The sequence below is a fragment of the Notechis scutatus genome, chromosome 3, assembly GCF_049901735.1.
Source record: "Notechis scutatus isolate UNSWTSFEM ecotype Mainland chromosome 3, rNotScu1.2, whole genome shotgun sequence".
NCBI lineage: Eukaryota > Metazoa > Chordata > Lepidosauria > Squamata > Elapidae > Notechis > Notechis scutatus.
Window position 1 is genome coordinate 57,758,043 of NC_142011.1, and position 21,851 is coordinate 57,779,893.

General features: G+C 38.1%; 1 protein-coding gene across 2 annotated transcripts; it reads right to left on the reverse strand.

Annotated features, from left to right (window-relative positions):
- Positions 1 to 18,314: 18,314 nt before the first annotated feature.
- On the reverse strand, positions 18,315 to 21,846 carry TMEM53 (transmembrane protein 53). Of its 2 annotated transcripts, none has more exons than XM_026665745.2 (3): positions 21,674 to 21,846; positions 20,551 to 20,669; positions 18,315 to 19,782 (listed from the first exon to the last, which is right to left on the reverse strand). In XM_026665745.2, exons 1-3 carry the CDS (start codon positions 21,732 to 21,734, stop codon positions 19,120 to 19,122), a joined length of 843 nt encoding a protein of 280 aa, XP_026521530.2. In that variant the 5' UTR covers positions 21,735 to 21,846; the 3' UTR covers positions 18,315 to 19,119. The 2 variants fall into 2 exon arrangements, with proteins under 2 accessions (XP_026521530.2, XP_087816288.1); XM_087960162.1 differs by having other exon boundaries at positions 18,315 to 19,823.
- Between the last annotated feature and the right edge of the window lie 5 nt (positions 21,847 to 21,851).

Below are 21,851 nucleotides of genomic sequence, written 5' to 3' on the forward strand. Positions count from 1 at the left end.
CCCCCTCCCTCCAATGCAAGCAGAATTCCAATAAGTACTTCATTAGATTCAATCCTTGTTCTATTCTAGATAACAAAAGGTGACAAAGATGACCATGAACTAGGAGAAAAATCTGAAAAAACATAACAATTTCAGACTTTGAGAGACTTTCATAAATAATGTTTTTATTCAAAGAATAGAATGCAAACCAATATTTTGGAATTATAATATGAGCAATTTAACAAAGTATTGGGAATATCCGACAATGTCCGTGTTACATAAACACAGCTGAACACCCAGTCCATTTCTCTAGAAAGACTAACTCATTTCCCAAATTGCATTGCACAATTGCTGATGACATGTTACTATGGGACAACCATTTTCTATGGTCTTACAGGTACTGGAAAGGAAGCTGGATAACTATAATATTGTCCTATTTTTCTCTTTGAAATAAAAAGAAAGAAAATATACCTGCAGTGATATGAAAAGAGCACCACTGTGAACTGAAGTGGAGGCTTAGCCATTTCTTTTCAAGGACTGACCAGTGGTGGGATTCAAATTTTTTTACTACCGGTTCTGTGGGTGTGGCTTGGTGAGCGTGGCAGGGGAAGGTCCGAACTACTCAAAATTTCCGCTACCGGTTCTCCAGAATGGTCAGAACCTGCTGAATACCACCTCTGGGACTGACCCATGTCACAAGATGACAAAAATAGTGCCGAGAGAAACTTTGTTTTTGTTGGAGTGCTCAAGGATAGCCTCCATTTCTTGAAAACACTTAACTGCCCTGGTAATCTTACATTTATTTGGATAACACCATTGACCATAGGGTTAATTAATCTAGTTTGAAATATCCTGGAGCTATTTTGAGTTAAACTAAGTCTGGATTAGTTGACTGGGTTTTCATTGACAAAAGCCCCTGTGAAAATGTTAAGATTCCTTAATAGATCAAATGGTTTGCTGACCAAATTGTTGGTTTGTACTGGATTTTCTTCTTGGGCTACATGGGATCTCCTACTTGTGCTAAAAGTTGGACTATGTTACCTTAAGAGCCACACAAATTCTGTGTTCTAGTTTTAATACAAATTAGTAGAAAAAATTCTGTAAAAGCAATGGCAATATGTGATAAAAAAGATGCAGCATTTGTATTCATTTCATTCCCTTTTAGATTTTCCCTTTTTCTTTTCAAATTTCATGCATTTTTTAATTTGTTCTTTATTCAGTGGGTTTTATTTGTAGATAATCATAAACCATACAATATTTGTGTTGTATGAAAAAATAAAGAATATATAGAATATATGATACTGCATAAATGTTAATCACTATTGATCAAGAATGGGCAGAAAGCAGTTGATCTCTTTGGGTGATTTGTTTTCATTCCACATACTTTTCTAGCAGTAGTAGCACCAAAATTACTTGCCCAACCATAAATTACATTAAATTATTTTTTAGTGCAAAAGAACTGTAAATTCATTGAATTCTGGTATTCATATTCCTAGGTTCAATATCTTAAATGCATTTCTTTTGCACCATATTTTGCATGGTGGATCTTAGGGAATATAATGAAAAGCAGGTAAGTACTGCAATCCTGAATTCAGCCTATTATTGTAGTACATGGCTTACGTGGAACAGTTTGGACTGATCAAGAAATAAATATTGGGTTGACTGAATAGTTCAATGGAAACATTGACCCAGTATACAGCAGCTGAGAAACATGCAAATCCATTTCTAGGATCATTAGGAAATAGATTGAAAATAAAACATTCAATAAACCTTTTGCACACTTTGTATATCTTAGTCACACTTTGAATACTGTGTTTGGTTCTGGTTGTTGTATCTCAAAAAAACCCAAAACCCTACAAAGACCAACCATCAGTGTCAGAAGAATTGCCCTTGAGTGATAAACTAACATTAAGCTTTTTAAAAATATTAATAACACAAAATAAGTACATATAGAGTTATCCACCATGTGGATAGTAAGGGGATGTCTGTTCGTGTGTCCCCTAGAACTACCATAGAGTGGTAGAGGATTAGGGAGAAACAGAGGGCACCCTAAAAATTAACCACTACAAATTCCAGTGGTTGCAATTTGAATAGTTCTGAGAAGAAATGCCTAATTTCTCAAATGAGGAAGATTTCCATTGGATCTTTCTAAAATGGAGCTGTCTCTCTACAGATGATTACTTCTCAGCCTTTGGGCTAAAAAGATCATGTGTGGCAGTGGTGTGTTTCAAAATAGTTTACCACTGGTTCAGTGGGCGTGGCTTGGTGGGCGTGCTTTGTGTGTATGCGCACACTGTGCGCACATGCCAAATGCGCACTTTGCGCAGGTGCAGAGTCCAACTCGCCACCTGCAATCCTCCACTATGTCGCTTCAGCGGGTGACGCGTGACAATCTGCTGTGCCGCGCAAAGCAGCTGTGCTTCAAAAGCAGGGAATAAAAGCCAGTATGGGAGCCTGGGCAGGCAGGTGGGCCTAACAGCAGCTCCTCAGAGAGAACCAGTTCGGTCTCCGCTGATCTTCGGCACTACCAGTGCACCAGAACCAGGCCGAACCGGTAGAATAGCACCACTGATGTGTGCTTATTTTTATGTATTTATGTATAATTACCAATATGGCTACCATAGAGCAGTATGGTAACTTTAATGCTAAAATAATTTTTTTTAAACGATTAATACCCTAATTCCTGACATGTGTGACCTAGAGTAGACTTCATTTCCTCACAAAAAGGAAGCAAAGCACAAAGGCCCTGCCTCAGGAGGCCTTTGTGCTTTGCTACAGTAGGGATAGGGAATCCTCAAAGTCTCTCACAGTGTAGTCTGAAAGCATATATTGGTATTTTTAACAACTGAACAACATAGATTTTCTCCACAGTAAGAAAGTGACCAGGGAATAGATGTTTATAGTATATATGAAACTATATTTGTGTTTTGTTTTAAATCCATCTCTTATTCTTCACTTGCAACTGAACCCTGGAAATTCTAGTTTAAGATTGGGGATTGTTCTTAATCAGAACCGGATTGAAGTAGGGCATTCTTTCTATAAACCCAGTTCAAAGTCCCCACTTCTTAGATAGCTCCCAGGTGAGAATTTAGAAAGAAAACAATAAAGTCAATTTAATTAAACTAAATCCACCAGGCAACCAGACAGTGCCTTGATTGGACCATATTGTACTAATATACAAGAGGAAATTCCTAGGAACAATGTTGACTACTGATCTAAGATCATAGGTGTACAGTATAGTCACTTTACTTTTGGTTGGAGACAGCTGACCTGTAAAACTTTAGACACAGCAATCTAACTTACATACCCTTCCATCTAGAACAGGGGAGCCAAACCAATAGCCTGCGGGTCAGATGTGTCATGCGCAAACCATACCCACCCTGGCTCCGCAAAGTCAATATGTCATGATATGTCACGATACATCACATCACACGATTGAATTTGATACCCGTGATCTAGGACATTAGAAAGTGTCAAAAGTCACATAAAGTGTAAATATACACTTTTTCTATGTCTATATCCAATACAGTGTAATTGTTCTTGTTCAGAATGTCCATCTCTCAAAACATGGGTGCCCAGGGAGCTCTGCATACTTTTTAATTCAGGAGAAAGTTGTCAGATCTCCACCAACCATCTGGCTCATGAAAAAAAAAAAATCTTCTCCCCAGCCAGCTGATCAGTTAACAAAAGGAGAGCAGCTGGCTGGGTTTTCCTCCTGCTTATGGTAGATGAAACCACCAATCTAAGAAAAAAGCAGGAAAACCTTCTGACTTCCTTGTTTCTTTTTTGTAACCTTAATTGAATCATATGGGGAAGTACATTCTACATGTTCGGCAAATAACCCTTTCCAAACCTTGCATGACTAAGGGAATTTAACTCATTATAAACTATTTCCCAGTGCAATTCTGCTTTTATTTACTGGAGAACAGGTTGCTGCTTACTGACAACAGACTAAGCTAGCATTCTTTGTTTCAGGACAAGTAAAGCTCACAAAACTTTTATCAGAGGAACATGCCCTACCAAAAAATGGACATATAACCAGAACTCTTCAAAAAGTGAACGTTCCGAGAGATGTAACTTAGCGGGTGTGATAATAGGTAATTATTATCTTTATAAATAAATTGTATATATATAGCTAACAACACATGACAAAAGATAGTGGCTAGATTTATGTGTTACACTAAGCCATAGTTTTTGTAATTAGGATCTATGTCATAAACATTGTGGCCTGGTTCACACTTGTACTCAAATATAAAGTACTGTTAAAAACCAGAATGCACACAGCGTGCCGAATCAATAACAAAAATTTAACTATCAAGAGTTAAGAGATTCTGCTTCACTTTTATCCTAGCTCCTCAGGTATAGCATGGAAGCATAATCAGAAATTTGCTTATCGCTAAAACCCTGGGCGCTGCCATAAGTAAGTTGGCCAAGGTCAGTTAATGTAACTATTTTTGTATCTGTTCTGGGTTTTGTGACTCCCTCAAGCACAAAAAATGAAGGAGAGGGGAGAATTTCCTGATTTATGATGCAGAGCAAGAGAAATCTTGGCAGTGTCTCTCCCATAAAGGATATAATAATTTCCCAACACACACTAAATTTGAGCGACTACAGAAGACGTCATCATAACCATTGGACAAATAGCTCCAAGCAAGACAGGTTAGCGAAGATAAAAATCAACTGTGCTCTAGGTCAAATAAGCTTCACTTCAGCTGGACAGCCCAATAATTTGCTTTTATGTCTTCCAGTCTTAAGACAGTTAACAACAGCAGCTTTTGGGTCCTCTCTGTTCACTTACAGAGTTCTGAAATATGTTCATAACTGCAAAATGTAAGCTAGAAGTCAGATAAAGTTTATTTTATCTTTCTTCAGAACACATATCTACAATTGATTTAATGGAAATCAAAAGAAAGCAAAATGTGGGTACCCAAATGTGTAATTTGCTTCACAATCTACTAGGCATGCCTTAGCAGGTAGCTTGGTCACTTTCACTGAAGGAATTTAGGCAGCTTATGTCAAGGATATCTAGTAATGGCAATGAGTATGCTTGGGCTTGACAAGATCCTTTCTATCTCTATGAAACCTTAAAAGCAGCATTTGTGGAGTGGGATATGAACGGATAAAAGTAAGGGATAAGCAGAATTTTAGATCAAGAGTCGTGAATAGATTGAATCACGGAGAGTGGAGCTTTGTACAGCAAACGTCTAGAAAAAAAGCTTTATCTTTCCCTTAAAAGGTGCTTGTGCTAACAGCAGGAAGTCACAAAGGCATTAAAAAAAAATTCAGTCTCCCTATGGGATATCCCCAACCAGCCAGATAAGCAAATGCAAAAGATCCTGTTCTTTCATTAGTTGCTCTGAAGAGATCTTTTCAAAGGATAAAAGATGCAGCTGATGTACACCTGTTAAATGCCCTTTTCCATGCTAAGTATTAATGGAAGAACCATTGAACTGCCTGGCATGTGTTCAGTTTGAAGTACAGCTCCTGCACAGGGACTGTGCTATAGGACACCCAGTATGTCTTTTATTCAGTTCTCAACATAAGCACAGTGAAAGCTTGCACCCTGAATATGAACGCAAAATAGAAATACATTTTCTACACAGAAGCTAAAAAAGCAAGTAATACTTGGTGCAAATTCACAACAAATAATTGTTTTAAATAAGGGCATAAAGGTTGCTTATCCTATTTATGTGGGTGCCGGGATGGACGGTATACAACAGGGGGTCTCAAACCCAAATGAATGGGGGCCCCCACATTTTATACAATCTGGTAATCAGTGAGCCACATTTATACAAATGCAAAAACTCAATAAATATTAATATTATTGATAAGCAATTAAACATAATTTCAATTAAAATAAGTGTGCATAATTAATAATAACTTACAAATTGAAACAATATTGATGCTCAATAAAAGGAAAAATACATTGCCTTCTGTAAAAGGGAAAAAAATTATATTGCTGTGTATTTCTGCAGTGAACAAAAATGGAGGTGCACTTTATCTTCCCCTGACAGGAAGCCCAACCTGTCTGTTATTGCAATCCTCAGCACCGGTGTTGGAAATGACACATCCACATCTTCAGTCTCTCCTGACAAAGCTGCTCCAGTATGCCACAGGAACAGACAGCAGGGGAAGAGGTAGGTCAGAAGAGAAAAGGAGAAGGGAGAAAGGCAGAAGGTAGGAGCCTTCAGACGCAAAAGATGGGCAGAGATACCAGGACAGTAATGGTTGATGTGTGAATCTTTGCAGGCTGCACAGAAGAACTTAGGAGGCTGCATTGTGGATTAAGGGCTGTATTTGAGACCCCCAATAGTTGTCTTACCTTGCAAAAATGTTATTTTGAACAAACATTAAAAGACTTTCCATCAGTGCCAGGTAAGCCTGCAGACTGACTTTACTTCTAGGATAGCATGACTTTATGTTATGCTTGTGGTTATTATTTTATATAAATGCAGCTCATATATAACTAAAGCTAATTAAGTTAATGTCATTCACTGTATCAAAAGTTGATAGATGACCTCCTTCCACCAAGGAAAAGATTCAGAGTTAAAAGCTTCAGCAGTTAATGTTTTGCTTAACATATAAAATAAAGGATAGAGCTAAATACATTATCCTTTTAAGATTTCTCTTATGTTTCCTGTAAAATTCAAAGTAGAAAGCTCACTTGGGACACAGCTCTCTAATCAGAGCGCTGAGTACAATTACCTTCCAACATACAGTATGTACCTTATAAAATCAAGTTTTGGCAGCATATAGTTCACTGTTCCCTGCTGATGCATGATTGCTTGAGCCTTGTGTTTCTAGGCTGGAGTTTATCTAATTTCCCATCTAAAAACAGTATCAGATCATGTCTATGGAGATTCTCAGTCATCCAGGTCATAGTTGTCCCAAAGGTGCTTTTTCAAGAGAAAGAAGCTTCTTAGATGAGAAGCAAAATGTCTTCAAAGAAAAGCCAGAAAGTCCAGTTGCCTCTTGAAAAAGCACCTTTGGAGCATCAGATCATAAAACCATTTCCTCATTCTTATTCACATATTCAGTATCAATAGGTAATTCTTGTTCCCTGAAGCTACTGGTGCATTACACTAGATATAACTCTTCCTCTGAGTCATTTGAACATCTTTCATAGCCCATCTGCCAAAAATCCACAAAAGGTCTATTAATTTCTCTTAATGTAATTTCTTAATATTGTAATCCTCTTAATTACACCCCTGGCTAAATCTTTAAAATACGAGACACCTGTTAACAGAACTCTATCTTACAAAACATATTTGATGTCTAATTTCAAATCATTATGCTATAATATGAAGGATATCAAATGGAATCTATGTAGAATGGACTTGGGGAAGGGGAGGAAAAAAGAAATAAAGAGATAGTAATTTAGAAGTTAACATTCGCCTCTTGGCTCTTCTGGCATTACATACTGATTGACCAGGAAAAAACATGAGACAATCAAAGGAAGACAGATCGGTAAAGTGATTTAAAGTTCAGAATATGGCACTCAATTCCTCTCCCTTTCTTTGTGACAGCCCCGCGTGCGTGCCATCGGGACTCAAGGGTGGGGGGATAGATCTCTGGCCTCCGCTCGGTTTAAAGTCGCTTGGCCGGTTCCCTGTCGCAGCGCGCTGGCCGGAGACGAGCGGCGCCAGATGAGGAGGGGACAAGAGGAGGGATGGGACGGGACAGGGGGTGGGAGGAGGTCCCTCGCCTTCTTCCACCGCCCACCGGACCCTTTTCTTCCCAAAGGGGACCCTGGAAAGCAGCTTGGGAGCCGGGTGGCCCTGCCCAGCAGGGTCCCATCAGGAGAACTTCCCGAGGACACCCCCCACCCCAAGCACAGCCCTCCCGGTCTTTCAAAGAGGGAGAGAAGCGGGAGGAGCAAATTGCCGCCCCCGCCCGCTGCCCAGAAGGTGGGGCGCCACAGTCCACCCCACCACCTTCTCCCTCCCACTCCCGGGCCATTACGCGGCTCGGGGCTGGCTGGCGGCGGCCCCGCCAGAGACCCTCCGCTCCACCCCCACCCCACTTCCAGATTGGCCTCCGCAAGTGCCCCGAGCCGGGCGGAGGGTGGGGGGAGGAGGAGGAAGAGACTCCGGCTGGGCTTGAAGGGGCTTCGCAAGTTGTGGAGCCCGCCCCGTCGCTCTTGCACCGGTGACAACGTGTTACACGGCGTATAAGGCGACCCCCCACTTGGAGGCATGTTTTTCCGGGCAAAAATGTCGTCTTTTCGCCACGGCAAATACGGTAGTAATTTAGAAGTTAACATTCGCCTCTTGGCTCTTCTGGCATTACATACTGATTGACCAGGAAAAAACATGAGACAATCAAAGGAAGACAGATCAAGTGATTTAAAGTTCAGAATATGGCAAGACAAGATTCTTTTAGGCTTTGCCATTCATCAGAGTGACTGACTCAAGGCATTGCTGGTCAACTTGGCCCTACGAGCCCTGATTCTATATGTATATGTGTGTATATATATGTTTTCTTAAGTTTTCGCGGGTACTTACATGTATGGTATTCAGCTTTGTTCGGGTATTTTCCCACGTCATTATAGTTGTGCTTTTAAAGTTTTAGCAACATTTCGGCAGAATCTCATCTGCCATCATCAGGCTTCTGTATTGTGTTCGTCTACGAGTCAAACTTTCACAGCCGTTTCAGTTTTAAATTTGGGGTTAGCCTACTGCTGTGCCAGAATGTTTTTTTCTTCATCCTGATTGGTTGGGAGTCTTGGTCTGTGTTTATTGGTCTTGGAGTTTGCTGTATTCTGCTTGATTGGTGTTTCTTTAAAAGCACAACTATAATGACGTGGGAAAATACCCGAACAAAGCTGAATACCGTGTGTGTGTGTGTGTGTGTGTGTGTGTGTGTGTATGGTATTCGGTTCGGGTATTTTCCCACGTCATTGTAGTTGTGCTTTTAAAGTTGTAGCAACATTTCGGCAGAATCTCATCTGCCATCATCAGGCTTCTGTATGTATCACAGAAGCCTGATGATGGCAGATGAGATCTGCAAGCTGCTCAACGTAAATCCAACAAAGCTCCAACTACAACACACACACACGTGGGAAAATATATAACAAAATATATATATAATGCCATATATATATATATACACACACACACACACATATATACATATATATATATATATATCAGAAATTCAGACCACTAAAAGAAGTTGTGAGTCTTCCAAGTGGATCAATGCTGACCTCTATTGGTAAAGTGTTTTATAAAGCAGGTCAAACTGAAAAGCAGGGCCCTTGTACAGTCGCCACAAAAAAGCAGGATGTGGGGAAGTTGTACTGCATTACATTTTTTTAAAAAGCTAGATATTTTAAAAAGATTTAATATAAAAAGGATATAAACTACATAACACCAAGTCCACCAATTATCCCAGAAGACGTCATCTGGTGATCCATAGAAATGGGAAAAGAAATATTGGAATGAGACCACTTTGAAATCTGTTTCTTATTCAAAGGTCACCTGAATTCACAATGCAGTAGGAAGAGGAAGCATTCCAGCTGTGGCATCAAGAGACATCTTGGGCAGCTTTTTCCTAACAGGGCATTTGTGCCCTCAGTAGTTGCCTAACAGCAAAATTTTAGCATACTGTATGAAACTTTATCCTATTATTATATCTACCACATATGAAGATAAGGTTCACTTGCTAAAGTTTTGCTACGTAGCCATTTATTGAAAGCATAAAATTCCTGCCACGGGAATGTCGTTCTCCTTGAATATAAAAAAAGTAACTACAGCCCAATATAAATGAACTAACATTGGATTGCAAATTAAATTTCAACAACTCAAGAGGCAAAGAAGCTCACTTCTGCATTTTAAAATCAGAACATGGATATGTTTGGGCATATGAATACTTAAACCTTTTGGGGCAAATAGCTTAAAATTATGAAGTAAAAGTTGTGGTTTTAAATTAAGAATTTAGAATGCACAGAGCTATAAGTCTTTATCCAAAACAGAGAAACATTGTCAAATCAATAGTCATCAGGTTCTCTGGTGGCCTTTTGCCACCCATTGCTCGCCAGAGCTAGAGAAGATAAATACATGAAGAGAAGCAGAGACATTGTAAAGTCAAAGAAAGGTGGTTTTAAAAGATCTGAAATCCATATTTAAGTAGTTTTACAGTATATAAAAACTTGCACACCATTTTATGTCCATTACTCCTCTAACAGGGTTTAAGATAATTAAGAACTGATAAACATAGCAAAAGGTACTTCTTTCAGGGAACTAGCCCTGGATATCATAAGAATATTAAAAAACATTTAACCAATTTATGCAAAACAAAAGTCTTAATAAAACACTATTTAGAATAATTATTTGACAATTTTAATATATTCATTTATCAGATTTTTGTCAATCTATAAGTTAATTCTGAGGGAAAACTAAACTCATAATATTCTGTTAATTGGAATTTTAATTGCACTTATCAAATAGGGAAAAGAATAAGAAAATAACCAACAGTTTTAGCCCAAAGCAGAGATTCAACTTCAAGTGAGCATTTTGGTTCATAAACAGTCATTAGTTAGTTTAAATACAATCACATGATACTAGTAATAATACATTTGTATGTATACTACCATGAGCTAATTTCTTAGAATTTTTCACACATAAAAATCTGTTGCCATATTACTTCTGAGTCTTTTCTATATTGAGGCCACATCATTTCCTTTCTCCTTTTAAAAACTGTAGCCCAATCTTTTGTCTGTATTTATTTTCATTTAGTATTTTAACACCTTCCCCACGGCCTTGAAATTTTATCTGAATGAGCAGAAATGAGAGAAAAAGTGCTTGTTTTTTGTTAGGTAAAGCCTAATGATAGCTCAGCCAGCAACATACTGTAGACGTTTGTGATAATAGACAACACAAGACCTCAACCAATATCTAAACGAGTTTTTGTAAGTTCTCCAGGGGACACAATATGCTAAAATTATAATGTTCTATATCTTATTTCCTCAACATAGCTAAAGATGGTTGTCAGCAGCTAAAATTAAGAAATTTCTAGCAAATATCAACCTTTTACCATCAGTGCTTCCAGAATCGGAGAAAAACTAAAAAGATCTATATTCCAGGGTACAAGTCAATTTCACAATTTCTCCCATTGATTGGTAGTCTCCTGTGCAGGACATTTTTATGAAATAGATAAACATCCATATAGAACATTGGAATCAGCCAGTCTAGGCCTAATCTGTGTTCTCCCAGCCTATGTCAATGCTGTTTGAAGCCACCTGCTCGGACTTTAATGGTTCCGTGATCCCAGCTGAGAGCTGAAAAACCAATTAAGATTGACTAGTGCATACTTTCCTTTGACACTGTCAATATAGCTTGGGAAGGTCAAAGGTTAACGTCACACTTAGTGCACTGAAGGAGACTGTCAGATTTGTTAAACACTCTGGTAATGAAGTCAGGGCAGCTGCATTATTTTGTCATTTTCTGGCCTGTGAGGAGACATAGGCATAGCCCAAACAGATCTATAAAGTCTTACATTAGGAGGCCGCAGACATTAAGTATAGAATTACTCCAGGTCCAGCATAAGAGAAAGAAACACTAGAAATCAACAACTCAGTTGACTTGGAAGGTGGAGGTGGCGCCATTACTGCAAGTGTGCAAACACCATATAGACAGTTCGATCCAAGGCATGCGTACACTCCCAGCTCTTTATGGAGATGCCCTGGAAAGTCCTCACCTTCCACCTTAATGTGGGCCTTTTACATCAGCAACTAATTACTGCCTAATCAACACCATCCTAAGCCCATCTGTATTTCACAATAGCATCAGTTTTCAGCCACTTTCTGTCCTGGAATAGGAACCAGGGAAACTGTCACAGTGATAAAGCTATTTTGGCAAGAAACAAACATTATGATTCTTTCTTCCAGTTTCAAGACCTCTGCATTCAAAGCAACATTACAGTTTTTTCATTCATCCAGGGCTGCAAAATCTTGCATTAAAAACAAACTGTGGAGGAAGGCCTAGGAAAATCAAGCAACTAGCAAGCATCTTCAGTCAATAATAATAATAATACACCTATTAAATATTGAGAGCAATTATGAGGAAATAGAGACAGAGGTTTTTCTCTGTAGTGCTGCCCACTATTTTCTGATATAGCTTTAAGTAAATTATTTTTCTCCATTAAAAAATAGCAATGAAGCTCATCAGCAATAGTGTTCAGACAAGCAAAATGGGGGCAAAAGGCACTTCCTCCTCCTACTTACTACCTTGAAGCTGGGAAATTGAGGTGCTGGAAATAAATAATTAACGACTTCCTGACCAGGCTGATGAAAAAGAACATGCAAAGAAAGGATGGAGGGTGTGGGGGGGGGGCAACATAAATCTTACTGAAGGCGCAGGTTATATTTTATTTAAAATATCCTCAAAAAGGGGAGAGAGATGATCTATCGAATGTATTGAGAAAATGCTAATGCATAATAGCAGGTGTCAGGAGGCTCGTCCATCACTCTCTGCTACCTTCCAAGAGATCCATATCTAATTAACGGTAATGAATGAGCAAGCCTCACTGACAACAAGCCACCAGTTTGTTATGGAAATCAGGCAAAACAATTAATTAAGCAAACTGTTCCCATCATGGAAACCTGAACTTTGGGTTCTTGTCTTTGTTGCTGTTCTGACTACTAGCACAAAATGTGTGTTTAGGCAGAATCAGCCCTTTTAACTGATTAGGGCAGTGGTCCACAAACTTGGCGACTTTAAGACTTGTGGACTTCAACTCCCAGAATTCTCCAGCCAGCATGCTGGCTGGAGAATTCTGGGAGTTGAAGTCCACAAGTCTTAAAGTCGCCAAGTTTGGAGACCTCTGGATTAGGGTACTGATCTTGGTACTCAAAGAACGCCTATGCAAATCTCATTTTATTCCTGCCAGCCCATACCTGGTTGGTTTGAGCTGGACTGGAGGACCTTTAACAGGACCTGGATAAAATCTGATATACCATGCTTTCAAATGGCTCAGATGCCTCCCAAAAAAGTCATTTTCAGGGCAACTTGTTATAAGCATTCTTACTGTAAACTAGATCACACCAACTTTAATCCAGCTTGAACGAAGAATATGCTCTCTTGGTCTGTGCTACTATTCAAAGGGAGGAAAAGGTAAAAGCAAAAAAAAATAAAAAATCATTACTAGATCCAGAATTTGGTAAGAAATATTTGTCCAAGGATCAGGCTGCATTGCATGTTAATTGTTGTTTGTGCCAAAGTGGCTTCAAAAGTCTTAGAAACGTGTAACCATTTTAAACTGAGAGAGGCAGTAGCAAGGGAACAACAACAACAACAAAAGTTTGTCAGGTTCAGAGCGGTGATGCCACGGATTTTAAAAGGTTTGTTACAGTTGTTGCACAGACAAAAGTGAAGCCTTGCTCAAAGGACTATAAATTTAGAGACTATAGGAAGCCTTCCTATAGTCTCTAAATTTAGTAGTTATAACATTAGGGCCCCAACCCAAAACATGACCATTGAAGTGGATGTAGTCTTATCACCTATAGTCCTTAATCCCCTTCCCCCATCATTTGTGAAATGTTTTTCTTCCACAAGTTTATAGTTATATATCCTAGTGTCAAAGTTGTTTGAGATCAAACTGTTTCACCAAGTGTTAGGAACAAATTTGCTAAATCAGGCCAAGGCCCAGCTTAGTCCTGCATTTTGTTTCTCACATAGTAGCCAACCAGATGCCTCTAAAATGTTCACAAAGCAGAAACAGAGATGCATCCTTTTTTACCATCTTTGCTCACCTGCAAACTGGAATTTGAAGTCATGCTACTACCAACTCAAAGATAAAATAGAGTTCACAACCAGGCCTATTCTCTTTGAATTTATCCAATATACTTTTAAAGTTTCCCAAATTAGTGGCAGTTAACATAGCTTGGAGCAATGAATTTCCCTTTTTAATTATTTGCTGTGTGAAAAAGTGCTCCCTTTTTCTTTTAACTCTCTTTCCAAGTAGCTTCATTAGATGGCCCTGGCCCTTGTGTTTTGGGACGGGGGCAAAAGCTTACCTCTCCATTTTCTGTATGCATGGTTTTATATATCCTAGTTATAATTCTCTGAGGGAGGAAAGTCTTCATTTATACCCCTATAGGCAGAGTCACCAGTTGATAATGTTGATATCATTTGAATGGTATTGGTGGATGGGTAGAGCTAAATGAATGCAGCTGTAGTGAACCTTCTGGGGTCATATTCATTTTTAATTACAACTCAGATTAAATATTAAAGTAAAACTCTGTGAACAATTTGATTGTCAACAATATTAAAAGAAGGAAAATTATTTTCAGCCAGCCAGAAAGTGACTTTCAAAAGAACATTAATAAAGAAGGAAAATATCACATTCCCAGTTATAGGAGTTCTACCACAGCCCTCGCTTTGTGAAAGACTGTACTGACAACAATCCAATAAAACTTAATGGAAGCAGAAGAAAAGATATACAAGTCAAAAAGATTGCACTGCTATTCGTACATCATGTTAGATATATCTAACGCTCCAGAATGTAGCAAATTTTGACTACATAGTCTATTTTCTATTGTTACATTAAAAACATTTTCAGCCTTCTGTAGTTCAATAAAATATTTGGGAAAGTTCAAGCAGGATCTAATCAAACTAAAAAATATACAACAGTCCAAAGGGATAGAGAAAGTATCCAGTTTTTTGAAGTTGTCTACTAGCATTTGACAAGACTGCTAAGTACATTGGGCTAACTATGGCTGAGAAGAAGAATAAACTATTGTGCCCAACAATAAAGAGGAACTGGCTCAACACAAATTGGGATGTTCTTTCAAAGCTGGCATCAACAAGAACAGGACCATATATTGTATGGTTGTTACATCTTCAAACATAGCTTTTAAAGCCAAGATCAATGATGTCAACACACCCATTGTATGTATGGCATAATTAGGTATGGAACAGTTGGAACATGTCTTGTGTTTGCACAGACAGAAGTACAAAATAAAGACAGATCATATGGAAATAAGTGATTGTGGTATTCAAGACTATGCATAGATATCAGAGAAGTGTGTCATTTATGACCTGGACCCCTGCCCCAGAACTTGGTTCTCTGTCCTTACATGTCAATGGCACTTCAAGATCTCCAATTCCAGGCGTGTATTTGGTTCTTGGACTATTGACCCTGAAGCAAAAAGGGCTCAAGGTTAATTCCTTATCAATATTTTATTGTCAGCTCTTTAATCAAAATGAGAGGTTGGGAACAACTAAGGTGTGCAGAAAGCAGGATTGGATAGTGGACTTTCCAGACCATTAAGACCCATGTTTTATTGTTTTGCCATGTAGTAGGTTAGGCCGAAGCATTTGGTAAGACATGTCAATTTTTCCAATAATTTTTGGTGTTATATTAAACACATTTAATTAATTAAAATAAAACTCAAATAAATGTTTAAGAAGGTTAAAAACTAGTTATCAAATTGCCATTTACTGTAATCTTCAAAATCTGGCTTTAATTTCTGTATCCTGGCAAAATACTGGCCCTCTTAAGTCAAACCTGCAGTCTGCTCATAAAAAGAAAGAGTATTGACCAGCTCGTAAAGTTCTTATGGGACAAAAATAAAGATTGTACTAAAGTGAGTTATGGAAATAGTTACTGACAGTATATATTCAGCAAAGTGATTGAAGGTCCTTTAACTATGAGTAGATGATCTTTTCTCCAATACACTTTAACAAGCACTATTTCCTTTATACCTGATTTTCCACTCAGCTAAAAATTCTCTTACTTTTCAAAGTTCTTAATTATGTTCACAAAAGAGTTGGAAGATTTCTACATGAATAACAAATGTATTCCTAATCAACTTTAATTTCCAATATCACCAGTTCTGATATCTTTTGCACTTAAATCTTTTCCCTTTTCTTGCCCAAACTAGAAATCATGTACAAATTTATGTCTGAACCACTCCTGAAACAAAAATGTCCCTATCAGAAAATTATTTTAATCAACATCTTATTTCCCATCCAGATGCATCAAGGAAGCTCAAAAAAACAACATGTTTCAACACTAATTTGCTTTAAAGCAATATAATACTTTTAGATTGGTTGGTTGCTTGTAGCTGTTTCATTACCCAACTAGGTAACCTCATCAGATAACCTCATCAGTTAAGTAATGAAATGTCTCCAAGCAAACAACCAAGTTCAGAGAACACCAAGAACTCCAGAGTTCAACCCTGAATTATACTATATATATTATCTTCTGTTGGGTGATTCTTTTGGAAAATCCACAATTTTTGATGACTTGATGGATTTTAAATATTTATGAGAGAACATATAAACCTAATATGTCCACAATCCATCCAAAGTCACTTTAACAATCCTTATGATTTCAACCCCAAATGTGACATTATGACAAGTCCATCTGAAAAACAAAAAATTCTTACTCTTAAATTGCATGTCAGCAAGACAATTCAACCAACAATTATCAAGCATTCTCTGATATGTCCAACATACCTGGAACCATTTTATTAACATAATTAAACTTACATAAAATCATAGGAAACCAATTTTAATTATCTAAATGGATCTCTGCTAACTTACCAGGACAAGATACTCAAACCCATTTATTCCACAGATCCTCAAACTAATATCATTTTTTTTGGTTCAACTTTTGGTAAAGAAAAAATTAGTAACTTAGGAGTTACGTTCCAAAATCGTCAACTTCTGCAAACTTCTGAAACAATAGTACCTGGGACAAACTGAATAACAAACAACTCTTTCTACTTGTTTCCCACCACTGTCCTTATCATCACTAGCCTTGCCACCTCTTCCCCCATTCCCCTCTATTTCCCCAGTATGATGAATTTTCCCCTCCTGTCAAACCATTTCTCATCTTGCTGTTGCTTCTCCTAACCCCAACTCCTTTTTACCTCTCTTATTAGACTGCCCATCTGTCTCTAGCCATCCTACTCCTATAGGCAATAATCCTCTAAAGAATAAAATAAACAAAATAAAGCATTAATTTGCTATGCAAAGGTTGAGCAGGCCTCAGAGGTCAGAGTTGCACACCCTTACACAAAAGTGAAGATGACAGCATGTATATATTTGTTGTTTAGTAATTTCATATTGCAATTTAAATGGTACTGAAAAACAATATTCACTTCAGATGCCAAGGCAAGACTTTTTATCATAATTTTTGCTTAACAGAGATATAACATTTAAGTATTTGAACTGCTGATTATCTGGTTATTCGCTCTGATTAATTTTGCATTTATTCTTCTAGTCTTATAGGATATAATTTATTTTTATTATTTAGATTTTAATTTTCTTTGACAATAAATGGAAATATTATTTTAAATATATACATCTTTAGAGTAAAACAAACTCATTTGAGGCATGCAACTCACCTAGTTCCAAATTAAAGTGGTGTACAGGGGAGGCAGCAGAATTCATCATATGCTTGATCAGTGCTAAAAACAGTCTGTAGTAATTATATATATAATTTGATGTAACAGACGTGCTGATGCAATATAGCACAAGGAGTTTAGGTTCAGTGAAAACTACTTTGAATACATTTATGTAAATCAACTGTATGCAGTAATTTTCAGAATGAGCCTGCAATTCTCCATGATTACCTGGAAGTTTAAAGAAAATTAGCATTCATAACCAAGCTGTTGGACACTGAATGCAGAATTAATTAGTTGAAGTGCACTAATAATCACTATTTTAAAACAAATGAAGCATAAAAACATAGACATCTTGCTAATTTTTCATATTATTCATCATGGATTTGCATAAACCACCCCCACCCTCCAAATATTAAAAAAACATAAAAACTAAAATTTATACAGAACAGCTACCTAGTTAATTCTCCAATATTTTTGGCAATATTGTAGAAAAAGAGCCAAAATCTAATGCGTTCAGCATAAGCTGCAGCAAATCCATCTGAAAGATAAAGCATGTCCTAGTTTAGTATGAAAACTCATCCTACTAGATCTGCAGTTAAGACAGTTTAAGAAACAAGATTAAAAACCTTTATATTATTCTTCTGGAATCCCATTAATTTCATTGGGATTACTATAGAACTAAGAACTGAGATCTTATTACTATTTTCCAAGTTATACAGCTACTACTCCAGAACAAGTTATATAGCTACTATTCCTTACTTGAAATCTTCTAAATATATTAGAATTATAATTCCAGTAACTCCCAAAGAGCTCCATACTGGATGATCATTTCTAATGCACAGATAAACTAGGAACAAACTTTTTAATGGATGACGCAAAAGCATATGCTTAGAAATAAAGGACATGCAAGCAACACTAGAATATACAAATTGAACGGCCATTTAAACTTGAAAAAAAGAAAGATAAGATAGACACCAAGATGAATAATTCCATCATTTAATGTTATTATAGTTACAACAGAATATGTAGTACTCTAACCAATAGCTTTTCTTTTCCGTATATAAATTTTTATTTTAAGACTAATAGCTTTTCTTGTTATAGCTTTCTCATTCACGTGAACATGTTAATATAGTAAGTAGCTATAAAATTACTTTTGTCCACCTATCCACTTAAATAGGACAATAAAGGAACATTATCTGCTACTTTTCAAACTGTGATTATTGAATCAGAGTTTCATTTCTGAAAGGGGATGCATCTACGGATAAGGCAGTTACAACATACTTTTAATTTTCATGTGCAGTTCATGCCGTAGCTCTTAAAAGAGATCTGTACTAAATGGAGTAGATTCACCTTCTTAATTCTATTTTGTATCATACACACGTCAGTGGACAATACATTTTTATTTGCACAATCTAACTTCACAGTATTTTTTCCAGGTATAAGAAAAATCTGAGAGGGAAATGACAGAAAAAAATACAGCAAAAGAATAAGCTAATAAAAGGAGAATTAAATAAACATAGTGCTGTTTACATTCTATAGGTCCACATATTCAAACTGAACATGGTATTTAGACATGGATAAACTTAGGAACCTTTACTTCCATGTATCTCAGAAAGACTCCAATATCTGGTTTGAAATTTAAATTAAATTAGCAAATATGTGCAAACGTGTTTATACCAGATTCTCAGAAAATCTTCAAACTCTTGGCAAATTACAGAAGCAGGAGTATTAATACATAAACTCAATTAAGAAAAGAGGAATATGCTGATATTTTCAGACTGGCCATACTAATGAGAAGTACTTTCAATGCAACTGTACATGAAGGAGATGCAGTGAGTTGCATAGGAGGTAGGATACTCTCTTAGGTGGCTAACATGGTCAGAATGCACAAAGTCGACAGTCTTAACAAGGACTTGATTCTGTCGTCGAGCCTGGACCATGTCCTCGATGTCACTTGCTAGGATGACAGAATCAGCTTTGGAATAGAAATAGAGCTCAGGCCATTTAGAAGGTTGGTTCAACATTGCTTCATAATGGCTCTTATGTACAAAGCGAGTCATAGGATACAATACAATCCGCAATGTCGCTACCAGCACTGCAAATGACAGTAGAAGAAAGTATTTTATACACACATTGTATGATGCTAAGACAACTGAGAGAGCACGAATTGCACCCCTCAAGTTCTTCCTTCCAGGTGCACTATCGAAAACAGTTCCCACTACCCTCAGATGCTGGAACTGTTGTCGAGTGTGAAGAAGTTCCACAATGTAACGATAGAGCATGAACCCGCCGTTGCTGAAGACATGAAAGAGTAGAGGATTCGTCTCCACTTTGTAATCAGAAAGGAGCTTCAACAGCTTTATAGCCAGAGTCTGCATGGATTTTATACCCAAGGATTCTGAAAAAAACACAAGTCTCCATGGAGCTGTATACCGGATCACTAAACATCCCTGTGAGGAATACACATGTTTTAGTGTGGGTTTATAATTTCCTTTTTTTAAAAAAAAAATGATAAAATGTGTCAACTAGACTCATATTTAGTAGAATTAAGTTTTATTCTTTTCAGTGTCAGTAACTCAGGCAAGTGATCATAGCTTATAGCTTAATCTATCGCTGTGCAGTTAACATAGTGTACAATCATTCACAGATAGCACAATACAGCAATTGAAACGTCAGACAAGGAGTGGGAAATAATGGTTATACTTCACCCTTGGATACAAAAGTTAACTGTGTTGTCTTGAACTAGTCAATCTTTTTCACCCTCTCTTCCCTCACAGAAAAATAAGATGAAGAATTCTATATATGCTGCTTTGAGCTACTGAATAAAATGCGGGATATACAGCTACCTACAATGGTGGTAAAAAGATGGGCTAGTGGCAGCTCCCCTTAATTATGCCTGTTGCAGTGCCTCTGCAGACACACGATCAACATTTGCGCACTTGCAATCACAGAGGTGCTTCAATTTTCCCCAGCATCTCTCCCCAGGTTAAATTCCATCTTAGATTTTATTTTTTTCCACATAGAATTTTCATGAAGAAACTGATTTCTCCTTTGATACTTTAAAATTTCTGAATAGGTCTATTGTGGGAAAAGTGAAGATGCTACTCCTGGTATTGTTTTTTCCTTGTCGATTTCTGAATGGGCCAAGAATGGTTCCTTCATTTACAGATAGCAGTTGTAAGGTGAATTTAGGGGGTGGGGTGGAGGATATTATTCACCTTCTGTAGATAGATGGCGCTGTATTTCTCTAGATACCTGTCCTTGCAGCCGGCCCATCCAAGCATTATCACCACCACCACCTGAGGATGAATTTTATCTCCTTTTTCCAAATAAGTTTCTGAAAAAATTAAATAAATAAATAAATTCTGCATCTTGACAAAAGTAATCATAGTGCTTTGACTCTAAAAGGGATACAGGTGCATATTTCATATCGGTGGCCAGAAAAACCTTGTAGTTGTATTTACCCCCCCTTCCCCCCCCTCCTGGTAAGTTCATGCACCCAAAGGTTCAAAGTACTGTAAGGAGATTCCAGACACCTGCATCAATGAAACCGACCTTGGCTCGCATTATGACACACAATTGACAGGCCTGTAGAGATTCTCAGTCATCCAGGTCAGGGGTCTCCAATCTTGTTAACTTTAAGCGTGGAGGACTTCAACTCCCAGAATTCCCCAGCCAGCTTTGAATTCTGGGAGTTGAAGTCCGCCAGGCTTAAAGTTGCCACGGTTGGAGATCCCTGACCTGGATGATTGAGAATCTCTACAGACCTATCCAACTGTGTGTCATAATGCGAGCCAAGGTCGGTTTCATTGACGCAGGTGTCTGGAATCTCTTTCCAGTACTTTGAACCAGGTTATGGTTGTCCCAAAGGTGCAAAAAAAATAAAAAAGAATGCAGACTACACGCAGGGGTCTCCAGCCTTGGCAACTTTATGCCTTGTGGACTTCAACTCCCAGAATTCCTCAGCCAGCGCATGCTGGCTGAGGAATTCTGGGAGTTGAAGTCCACAAAGCATAAAGTTGCCAAGGTTGAGACCCCTGGACTACAGGAACCAGGAGAACCTGAGGGCACAGATAAACCTCCAAGTGCTTTACGGTTAGCCTTCTAAAAGGAATGCAAACGACCAGCTGTCTGCAAAAGAATATAAATCCTTCCATTCCACATTCTCCTGTCAGAGCTGAAGAAGCTTCTTGGATGAGAAGCGAAACCTCTTCAAAAGGGGGAAAAAAAAAAACAAGGAGTCCAGTTGCCTCCAGGAAAAGCACCTTTGGGACAATTGGACCAAAGCCGTTTTCCCCTGTAGCGGGCGCCTCGACGATTCTTTCCCGTTCATCCACTCACCTGAAGTTCGTTCCGAGGGAAAATCCACCACGCAGCCCAACTCCCTCGCTCGCCTCTCCATTGCCAGCGTTCCCAACCGTCGTCTTATTCCTGCCCACTCACTTTCCACTCCCCCCCCACCCCAACACTCCGTCCCGGAAATGCCCGGCTTTTTGTCCCTTCCCTCCACTCACCCCCA